The sequence below is a fragment of the Pyrus communis genome, chromosome 17, assembly GCF_041283825.1.
Source record: "Pyrus communis isolate YQ-2024b chromosome 17, ASM4128382v1, whole genome shotgun sequence".
Taxonomy (NCBI): Eukaryota; Viridiplantae; Streptophyta; class Magnoliopsida; order Rosales; family Rosaceae; genus Pyrus; species Pyrus communis.
Genome location: NC_142581.1, coordinates 1,890,725 through 1,902,398, shown reverse-complemented (window position 1 = coordinate 1,902,398; position 11,674 = coordinate 1,890,725). Strand labels below are relative to the sequence as shown.

At 35.6% G+C, this 11,674-nt stretch overlaps 1 protein-coding gene across 1 annotated transcript; it reads left to right on the top strand.

Moving 5' to 3' along the window:
* Positions 1-3,885: 3,885 nt before the first annotated feature.
* LOC137749554 (Protein kinase superfamily protein) lies at positions 3,886-11,667 on the top strand. Its single transcript, XM_068489666.2, has 21 exons — positions 3,886-4,173; positions 5,108-5,749; positions 5,982-6,236; positions 6,810-6,934; positions 7,071-7,115; positions 7,239-7,320; positions 7,431-7,499; positions 7,572-7,742; positions 7,848-7,910; positions 8,184-8,252; positions 8,382-8,510; positions 8,601-8,674; positions 9,092-9,298; positions 9,984-10,075; positions 10,186-10,262; positions 10,503-10,625; positions 10,701-10,743; positions 10,831-10,877; positions 10,967-11,028; positions 11,108-11,159; positions 11,273-11,667. Exons 2-21 carry the CDS (start codon positions 5,582-5,584, stop codon positions 11,336-11,338), a joined length of 2,019 nt encoding a protein of 672 aa, XP_068345767.2. The 5' UTR covers positions 3,886-4,173; positions 5,108-5,581; the 3' UTR covers positions 11,339-11,667.
* Positions 11,668-11,674: the final 7 nt, after the last annotated feature.

Sequence of the window (11,674 nt, the reverse complement as noted above, 5' to 3'; positions counted from 1 at the left end):
AAGTAAGAACCATGCCTAGTCATCACCTTTGTCTTCTAGCTTCTAAAGCAGCTTTCGCTTACATGAAGTACGCTACACATCAACTCACACAAAAATTAACTCAAAAATAAGGACCAAACTTGTACAATCCGTTAGGATGAGTACGTGGAAATAAATGTACCCTCTGTTTATATAGTCTTTTAGTGATGATATAGACTCCTTCGTCAAGGTCGGTTCGAGATTGCTTTTGTAGGAAACATTTCGTCCATCAATATTTTCACGAAAGGCCAAAAAACTCATGTACTATTTGTATTTTCTTTGCGGACAATGCCACAAGCTGTTTTGATAGCGTTACTCTCCGCTATTATAATCTATACCCTAAATGTGGTATCGCATGCTCAATCCAAATGAAGCTGATGAAAAAGATGTTCGATTGAAACTTCGGCCGAATTGAGTATTTGGCGAGTTGTAAACTCTTGTCTTTGGATAATAATTAAGTACAAAACTCAAATGCAAAACACATATGGTGGTTAATTAAAATCTGACTTAACTAAATTTCAAGTTAAAAAAATAAAAAATAAAAAAAATAAAAAGATCAGCTAGTGGCTTTGTCACACAGTCTTTTCTTTTCAGGGCCAAAAAGACTCAGTTATTGGAGCATCCTCCATACCATCATCGTGTTATTTACAAAATCTAGAAATCAAATTCAAGACATATCGTGTAAACTAAAAACCTATAATTCATCCCCTACCACGAAACTATCTTGTGATAGTTAACTTAAACTTTAAGTTTCTTCAAGCAAATAACAGTTGAGGAGTCACTTTGTGTGCAGTAGACCCTAGGGAGTTCTCATCCGGCCGACAAAAAGAGTCCCGTGCTTAGGAGGTAAGACGCATAAATTCTAGGGGTAAAATTGGGACGCATGCACTGTGCCACGTGCCATTACGATGGGGCTCCATTTCATGTCCTTGTTGCGGGCCCACCTCCCACCACTTCGTGGAATTGTTGATGATGATTTATCACGAGCCATGCACAATTGCACATTATGTTGTTCAAATTTGCTCCGTCTATTTTATTTGCAGCATTTTTGTGGCTTGTATTATTGATTAATACGTATTAAAAATTTTACTTTTTTTTTAATTTTTATTCATAAATTTAATACGCATTGAGCATGATTAAGACCATAAAAAGATCACACATATAATAAGTGCGGAAAAGAATAATACTTAGCTACTCAAAGACGAGTAAGAACTCTTACTCAAAACTTTTAGCGTTTTAATCATAAGGCTTTGTTTTTATGATTAAAACCGTTCATACTATGAATCACATTATAAAGATCATCGTTGTAAAAAAAAAATTAAATTAAAGTCGTTTAGTCAATCTATTGTAGTAAATACTAGATGATTTGTAATGCTTTTACCAATACTGTTAATTTGTTTTTAATTAGTTTGATGACTAAACGATCTTAGTTTTAATTTATTTTTTGCATAGACGATCTTTATAAGATGATTTATAATATGAACAGTTATGATTATAAACACGAAATTCTATAAATTGAAAACGAATAATTTTGAGAAATTTTAAGTAAGAATTCCTAGTTAGTAGTCAAGTATTGTTCTGCGGAAAATATGATATCCGCATCATGTGGCCATTGCCATTTGTCACGCTTTGCTTGTGCAACTTCACTTCATATAGTATGTACAATTTTTATGTTGGCCATACTCTTCAACAACCCTAAATTAATTGCACATCTTAATCATTGCTAAATACAAAAACTCATACAAGTGTCAAAATATTGTTGAGTTAGCTCTAATCGCAAATAAAAAAGTTTTATGACAAGATTAGACTGCTTTTGACATGACTAAAATAACCAACCACAACTAATGCTTGCCCATTAGCATTGTTGAAAGTGAATTCAAGTTTTATGACAGGAATACAATGCTATTGACATGACTAAACTAATCCCTCACAACTAGTCCTTGACTATGGAAAGCGATTCTCTCCGGATTTCTTTTCTTAATCCACAAAATTAAGAGCTCCGTGTTTTTTAAATTTGATTCAACAGTTACAAATAAGGACTCACTTTAAACGTTATAGTAACTTCAGTCGTTTGATCAATTTTTAACGGCACGGATCTTCTGATTTGGTGGATTAGGAGGAAGAGATCTAGAGATGATTCCTTTCCTTTGACTATTAACATTGTTGGAAGTGAATTCAACATGCTCTTGCGTTTTTCTATCCAACCCATTACGGAATTGACGTAGTAGACCCCTCGTAGGATTGTTTCCATGATGTATTCAATCAAGACAAGAAAGATACGTCGTAATAAAATAGTGCTCTGTATTGTATAAATTGTAACGCTATCGAACCCCGAGCATCTTCTTTTTTTATCTAAAAATGGAAAAAGGGTAGCTTGTATGTACTTTTGTACAATAGAGTTACTACTATTTGGAATATTATTAATTAATTTTATGTCAAAATCCCGACTTTCTTCAAACAACTAAACTAAAAATGATAGCACTACAATCTAGTAATATTTCTTTCACTTTTCTCCATTTGTAAGTGAAAAATTTTGAGTTCAAGGCATATAAATTATGTGTTCGATAACTTATTGTTATTTGTGACTCATTGTGTAATTTCGCCATAATATTTCATAAAACAAAATATCATTATTCCAAAAAAAAAAAAAAAAAAAAAAACCTCAACCGAAATGCCAATCCCATTTTAGTAAGACGACTTCAAGCCCATCTTAATATGTACGGGGTGGCAGTTGTTTTAAATGCACTAAAGGCCCAACCCACTATCATATTTGTGTTGAGAACAACATAGCCCAAGCCCAAGATAGTCAATAATCCGTTCTAAATCCAAAAATCACGGATTCGGATCCCCTGCATGCAACAACATCCCCGATTCACTGACCAAGTCCAGTTAAAATCTCATCGCCGGGCCCCACCTCGCTGTGCAATCACGGTTGGCTGCTTTGTGGAAAAATTACAGAATATAATTCTACCAAAATTATATATTTCATTTGAATTTTCCTCACAAATAAACAACAAATTGTTCTATTTTTTCTCACCTAATAATTTCCTCGAGACTGAGATTTGGCTTACCAATTTACCAGAAGGATCCTTGCATGATTCTCTTTGTGAGAATCTTGAAGATCTTTTAATTATATCTGTTCATCGTATATTGTGCGGTCAGAAATAATTGTAATTTTTTTATTTAAAATTAAATGTAAACAGTATCTGACAAAAATTAGCCGCACGATGTATGATTAATGAATGTGATTGGAGAATTCTCATAATCCTCATAAAGAGGATTCGGCAAGGATCCTCTCTCACCAATTTATTGCACGATTCATTGACTCACACAAAATAATAGTTTTCAAATTAACCTGTTAATGATTCGTGTTATCGAGCCCCCATTAAAAACTCTTTAAGAATTCATTAATGATTCACTTTGTTATCAAGTCATTCAGTTAAGAAATCGATAAGATATCGTTTGCAGATATAGACATTAGGTATAACAATTTATTGCACGACAATTTAATTCAATATAAGACGACACGACCGTTAATGAATCGAGGTCGTTATAAGATCACTTGTTAAAAATCCATTAAGATAATAAGTTTGACATAATACAACTTGTTAAGATAATAAATATAACACAAAAACAATACAAGCATGATAAACAAGACCCGTTTGTCAATCCCATTAAGACGAAAACTGAAAGCACAAGAAAGGGCATCTTTTATTTATCTTGTTGAATTATGTATCTAAATTTTTAGAAAACAAAACAACAAAAAGAAAAAATAATAAAAAAAATTTAAAAACTTTGAATTTTAACGATAAAAAAAAAAAATAAATAAAATAAATAGTATCATTGTTAACATTTTAATTTTAATGTAAATATGTGATTTTTCATTACACGTCACTTTTCTAAAGGTCGTAATAGTAAAACGGTGAAAGATTCGATCTAAGGATATAGAGCGAAGGGAGGAGATGGAAGAGGAGAGAGACAATCGGGGGATTTGAATCGACGAGCAAATCGACCTGAATCGACGTCGTTTTTGTCGGGATAGGGGCAGAAGAGAGTTCTCCCATTTCTGTTTGAATCTTTGTCAGAAGCAAAACTCGGATTCAGTTGTGCACCTTCTGGTACGGAACTGGTCCGACGCACTCGGTACTGTCGCTGGTGAGTGTCAGCCCTCTTAAAGCTGTTGAATTTTAGCTGACTTTTCTGATCAAGCTTATGACTTTAGTCAACAGCAATTAAAAGTTTTTATTTTTGTTTTGTTTTTGGTTAATTTATTTTATTTCTTAATATTTGTGATGAGAATCTGATGCTTTGGATTGGTGGGGTTGGCAAATGGGCGACTGGGATTTTAGTTTGGATGATTTCAGATGGTTTGGCATTTTCGGAATTTGATTAAGAAAATGTGGAAATTTGGAATGGTGGATTGCAGCAACGCAATTCTTATCTAGCAGCAATTAAAAGTTATTATTTTTGTTTTGTTTTTGGTTAATTTATTTGATTTCTTAACGTTTACGATGAGAATCTGATGCTTTGGATTGGTGGGGTTGGCAAATGGGCGACTGGGATTTTGGTTTGGATGATTTCAGATGGTTTGGCATTTTTGGAATTTGATTAAGAAAATGTGGAAATTTGGAATGGTAGATTGCAGCAACGCAATTCTTATCTGACTTGTATTGCAAATAAGTTTTTTTTTTTTTTTAGATTATGAGTAAATTGTTGAAGAGAAGCATGAATTTACAGAAAGTTGAACTGGGGTGATTGTGTCTTTGCTTTTCTGGGAGTGAGGATTGTTTGGAAACTGATCAAACAAGATATTTCATAAGATTGTGAGTTTTTCGGATACAATTTTTAGTGGATTCTTACTTTCCAACGAAGTTGGTTACTTTGGGATCCCGAATTTGGTCACTGATTACCGAACTATGATTTGTGTTTGGATTTTGTTTGGTGTTCGTATAACCATTGTTGGGTTAAATTTTATTTATTGGAATTTGTTACGAATCAATCTCATTGGTATGTGTTTGATATACTTGGGTCACTGAAGTAGTCATTCCTTGTTTTCCATCTTGCGCTAAGGCACTCTTTGATTTTGTAGGATTTCTGTTCATATGTTTTCCTAAGATGTCAATCATCGCCATCCGGATGCACGTCATAGGACAAACATTCAAGGTGATCTTGTGAGAGCTTGAGATTGATACTTTCCTTTTCTTGTATGGTCTCCAACTGTATGGTGCTACGTACTGGTTCGACAAGTTTTATCAATAATCTTTTGGTAGTGGATGAAATCATAGTGTTGCCTATTGGAGATGTCAATATTGTGTAATTAGTTAGTGTTCTTTTATGAGTTCCTGAAATTAATTAGGCTATAAATGGAAACATATGGCGAGAAAAATATCTCGATGGAGTTACTGGATGTATCTGCAATTTTGTGTTGAAGAAGGGGAAAATGCTATCGAATTGGAAACCCCGTACTGATTTGATGCTTATCTCCTTGGGGTACACTTTATTGTTGTTCGTCGGGATATCAAGAAATAAAGAGTATTTTAATAGTGTGATTTGAGAAGAAGCCATGGAGTATGAATCAGAGAAACGATTTCCTTTGGATGCAAAAGAATATAAATTATATGAAGAAGTTGGTGAAGGTGTCAGCGCTTCTGTGTACAGGGCACTCTGTATACCACTTAATGAGATAGTTGCTATCAAGGTTCTTGATCTGGAAAAATGTAACAACGACCTGGTATGTGGTTTACTCTCTTTTGCAGCTCACAATTTGTATGTTTATTTGATTTATAATTTCAAGTTGTTTGTTTCTAAGTGATGTTTATATTTGCCTTATCTTGTTCACTTGAGTTCTATGTCTAACATGTATGGACTAATTGAACTTATGCATCAATCTCATCGCATCATGGCTTCAGTAGGGAATGTTGAAGTATCATCTACGATTCTAACTTTCTTGTCAAATTTTGCAGGATGGTATCCGACGGGAGGTACATACAATGACTTTGATTAATCACCAAAATTTATTACGAGCACATTGTTCGTTCACTTCTGGCCACAGCCTTTGGGTCGTGATGCCATACATGGCTGGGGGGTCCTGCCTGCATATAATGAAATCTTCTTATCCTGAAGGGTTTGAAGAGCCTGTTATTGCAACTTTATTGCACGAAGTTCTCAAAGCTCTTGTGTATCTTCATGCTCATGGCCTCATCCATAGAGATGTGAAGGTACCACAATCGACTATCTTATAAAATACCAATAATTTTTTGTATACTTCATTTAGGGCAGGTGATTTTGTTATTGATGTCTTCATTACAAAATAGTGTGACGATATTGGCTACAATTTGTAGAAAACTGGTATCCTTGGAACCAATATTTTTTGAGGAGAGTTACTTTTCATGCATGAGAATTTTTTATTTTTAGTTTTTGTGCATAGATTAATTCTGCCCTTAATGATGTCATGTTTGTATCACTATTCAAAACTCTGTGCATGTGAATTATACTTGTTTATAACTTGTGCACTTTTGAATGACAATGAATATTTGTTTTACAAAGTATTATAATATATACATATATATAATATATAATATATAGTATAAAAATTAAGTCTCATGAGGCTTCGCCTCACGCCTCATGCCTAGGCGGGGCTATCCATAGGATGCCTTCGCCTTTTAATACATTGATCCTGGGTATATGACAAGCTTGCGCGTCAAATTTCTGATCATACTTTTATCCATACATGTTCATGTTGAAGGATGATGACTGGTATTCTTATTTATGTTCTTAACCTTCATTTTCAGGCTGGGAATATTTTAATTGACTCTAACGGTGCAGTTAAGTTAGCAGACTTTGGAGTGTCCGCATGCATGTTTGATGCTGGAGATAGACAACGTTCCAGAAATACGTTTGTTGGAACTCCATGCTGGTACTTCTTTTTTAATCGTCTCCTTCAGCCTTATATAGGATGGTGTAATATCAAAGGTCGTTTTGCCATTTTTGATTGGCTTAAGGCTTTTGAGCTTTTATATAAAAATACTCTGCTTTTGTCTCTTTCTCGTCAGGATGGCTCCTGAAGTTATGCAGCAATTACATGGATATGACTTCAAGTGAGTGGGATACCTAGCTAATTTCTTTGTTCTTTTTGTATGCATTGTTTCTCTGCAGCCTTATGTTTGATTGAAAACTTGAAGTTTCTTATGTTGTATTTTTACCTGTTTCTCCATTTACAGAGCAGACATCTGGTCATTTGGAATAACAGCGCTTGAGCTTGCTCACGGTCACGCCCCATTTTCTAAATATCCACCGATGAAAGTAATTTTCTTCAATTTTTATATTTATATGAGCTCGTCTGAGTAGAAGTGCTTCACTGGTGCTTACCGTGTGAATTACAAATTTTCTCTGCTCTTTTCCCCCCGTTGCAGGTTTTGCTGATGACTTTACAAAATGCACCCCCAGGCCTTGACTATGAAAGAGACAAGAGATTTTCAAAGGTTTGTGTTGGCTAGTTGAAACTCACATCTCCCATTCTCAAATTTAATTCATGAAAGTGCTACATTTTCCAGTCTTTCAAGGAGATGGTAGGTGCTTGCTTAGTGAAGGATCCAAAGAAGCGTCCATCTTCAGAGAAACTTTTGAAGCACCATTTTTTCAAACATGCACGACCTGTTGAATATCTGTCTCGTACCATCCTTGAGGGTCTTGCTCCATTAGGTGAACGTTTCAGGATGCTGAAGGTCTCTTACTACTCCCAGATTCTCTTCTGTACTTTATTATTCAGTTACGATACGTGGCAGATTTCAACCACATTTTGACGTGGTGTTTTTTTGGTTATGTTTTAGGCAAAAGAAGCCGATCTTCTTGTGCAGAATAAGGCTCTCTATGGGGATGAACAGTTATCACAGGTGAGAGTTTTTCGAAGTTCAATAAAAATAGTTGGGTGTTTAGTTGTTGTCTTGATTGGTCTTTAGGCATCAGCATTTAAGTTTCTTTCAACCTTCACTTCTTTCTTTTCTATCCACATTCTGGTCTTTAGCACTTTTTGAACATGTCTGTATGTGCATGCGCTATACTAGACTCTGTAATCAAACTTTCCTCCTTAATATTTAAGAAGCTAATTCCTGGATTTCGGGTACCCAATTATCAACATCATCCTGGATATATGTTCTCACTTGCAGCAAGTTTATATCCGAGGAATCAGTGCTTGGAATTTCAACCTTGAGGATTTAAAAAAGCAGGCTGCCCTTGTAAGTAAATCAATTTCTAGCCTATGTATAACTAACAGTTGGTTTGATTCATGCACGACATTTGCATTTTATCATTATCAATCATTTATTTTGTTAATTTACATATTACTGACACACTGTTGCCTGCAGATTGAGGAGGATGACATGCACAATACACCAAGTACGAAGCAAAATGACAAGCATGAAGATGTTAGTTTTCCAGCAGAGAGGGAAGCCATTGAGATGGAAATCCAATCAAATGCTGTGCCTGATCAGGAGGTATACGAACTGCCCCTTTAAATTCATCTCCCTTGTCTCATATTTTTTGAAGTTCCAATTATTTTATGCATTCGGCGTCTGCCTATATAGGATGGCTTCCACGATCTGCATGATTTGGACAGCTCACTGGCTTCGTTTCCTATCAAACCTCTTCAAGCACTTAAGTATGAATGCTTTCCTTTTCTGGAATCGTATTATCCACTCATATTTATAACTTCAGCTTTATCACGTTAACTGATTTTGTCAGCAAACAGATTCTGTAATGCAGTCTGCCAAATTATTATTATTCAATATCTTTAACTGTTTTCTGCAAGTTATTGCATTTTATCCATTTTATGTAGCATCCTAGTAATAACTTTCTTTATGGATTTTCCCAAAATTATTGAGATGTTTTGTGTTTTTATTTAGAGTAAAAAACTTTAGCAATTTAATTTCATTGGATTGTAATTATTCCTTTCTGTATAACCTTATATCTTGATTTGACTTTATATTTATATTTTTATTTACTGATGTTTGCTTGGTTTTTAAAATGTAATTTGTTTTATTCCTTTATCTTACTTTCAAGGTGTTTTCTGATGCAGAGGCTGTTTTGATGTTTGTGAGGATGATGTGAGTGCATCTAGTCCTACAAACATTGCTCAAGAAAATGGGAGAAGTGAAGGTGAGACTTCAGGGCAATGTAGTTCTTTACCACGTCATGTTAATCCCGAGCCTAAAAATTTTTTGAGTGGTTCACTGTTACCGGATAGTGTGCTTTCTCCCAAAAAGGTTATTGGCAACGGTGAGAGGTAAGCGTTCTTATGATGAAGTTTATTGGGTTTTTTAATGTGCTTTTTTCTAACATCATCGGTAAAATGCTCTATTGGTTTTCCCCTTTTCTCAACCAGAAGAAAATGAGCATCCCCCCTTTCACTTTACTGCATCAAGCATTGTTTGCATGCTCATTAACTCTGGCTGAATAAAACCCTCCTTGAATTCCCTATGTAATTGCTTGTTGACTTAGTATAATAGCTACTTAGAGCTCCTCACAAAAATTGCACAGTGCACATTCTTGTTGCCTAGTAAAGCATTGTTATGAGTCATCCTTTGTTGGAACTACACTGTAATTTAGATTTTGCGCATTGAAAGTGTCATATGATAATATCATTTGTTGTATATGTAGAGTACTGAGGAACGAACCATCCTTTGTTGAACTAAATTGTCATTAAATTTCTTCAGAGTCGAAATTGTCATGATCATCATGGTTGTCACCTAGAGCCTTGCCCAATGAAAGTTCACGAAACTGTAACGAATATGGTTTTGATGGTAATAGACTTCAGTGTATTAACATCCTCATTGCCATCATTGTCTTATTCTCTTACAGTATGATTCTTTTGATATCCTCATCTGACAATCATTGTATTTTTTGTGCAATTGTGTGCAAAAGTTTGGTTCTGTTACCTATGAGTTGAAAATATTGTATATGTTTTGAAGGGATCATCTGCAAGCAAAACCTCAACCCGAGAGGAACTACAGTGGTCCATTGTTGCATCGCCAGAAGAGAGACGCCATTAGCCATGCTTCTGGTTCGTCTCTTCTAGTTCTGTGTGCTCATCATTTATTCTTTATGTCTGATTTCTTCCACCCGTTTATGCTCTTTAAAAACCTTCTATCATTTGTGCATCTGTTTATGCAGCTGAGGATGTTTCTGAAGGAGCAGTTGTCCAACGTAAGGGGCGCTTCAAGGTTACTTCTGCAGAACTCAGTCCCAAGGTACGGATATTTTATAACCGATATATTCTGGAGTGTTATTGGTTCTCAACAATAGAATTGCATTGCTTCTTATTTGAGATACCTACTGGTTTCAGTTTTCCCATCAGATTTGTGCTCAGTACTCGTCGGGTTTTTATGTCTAATTTGCGTGTTTATGATGTTTAACTTCATAAAGGGGTGCAACTTAGTGGGATATCTTTCAGGCGTTAATAACCATTACCGTTTCTATCTCTTTTCCAGGGTCCTTCAAACTGCTTGTTTAGTCCTTCTGGAAGTTCAACCGGTCCAGCAACCGCACCCCTTACAGCTACCACTATTCTCCCATCACTACAATGCATTCTGCAGCAAAACACCTTGCAAAGAGTATGTGCCAGTTTTCATCGCTAACACCATTTTGTAGAGGTATTATGTCTCAAACTTTCTTTCTTCATGCAACAGGACGAAATATTTAAATTGATCAAATACGTGGAACAGACCTCAGGTAACTTCCCCACATTTTATCTCACATTTTGGCCTTTAGCTTTGTCTGCAAATTTTTGTTGGGTTTAATACTTTTAGCTTCACGCAGGAATACAAGGGGAGTCCGCTGACGAAAGCACCAGTGACCTTTTGCAGGTAAAGGCTGGGTTTATTTACTGCATATATTGTTTAATGGACTGTAAGCTTGCACTAGAGCTTGACGATGCTTTACGGCATTGATGCAGATACCTCCAGCTTCAGCTCGGGAGAGAGAATTGCAGTCTATCGTCATTAATCTGCAACAGAGGTATTCGAGTAATTAAATACTTTTTGATGGTGTTGATCTGCATATAGACATTCGACTTATATTCTGTCTGTAATGTCAGTGTTGGGAATCTTGTCGAACAATTGCAAAGACAGAAGCTGAAAAATACCCAGGTTCGTGTCTATCTCAAACGCTTTTGTTAGAGTTTTCGTATTATGCCGAGAAAAGAGATGTTTTCAAACGGTTCTTGTAAGTAATCAGAGGGTGTCATCTCTCTCATTTGCAGTTAGAAAGGCAATTGAAAGCTATGCCCAACAAAGATGAAAATGTTAGATATGGAAATGATGCGTGACGGCAATGTCATGTCCAGAGTCCACCGCTGCCTGTCAAATAAATGTTTTGGCCGGAAAACAGAAATTGCTGCAGAAAAGAAGATGAAGCATGGCGGCGGTGTTGTGGACACCGGTGGGCGGTTTTCTCGGCGCTTTGATGGTACGTGGTGTCTGCACGTTACTGTTGAATCGCAGAGCAAATTTTTTAGTGTTGTATTCTAGTGTACAATATGTGTCAATGTGTGTTAGTGCGGACGTTCAAATTTTGAGAATGCGAGTGCTTTGAATCCCGTTGTGTAACCTGTAATTTATCGTACTGATATTGTAATTATAATTTATGTTGGTTCAATTTCTCG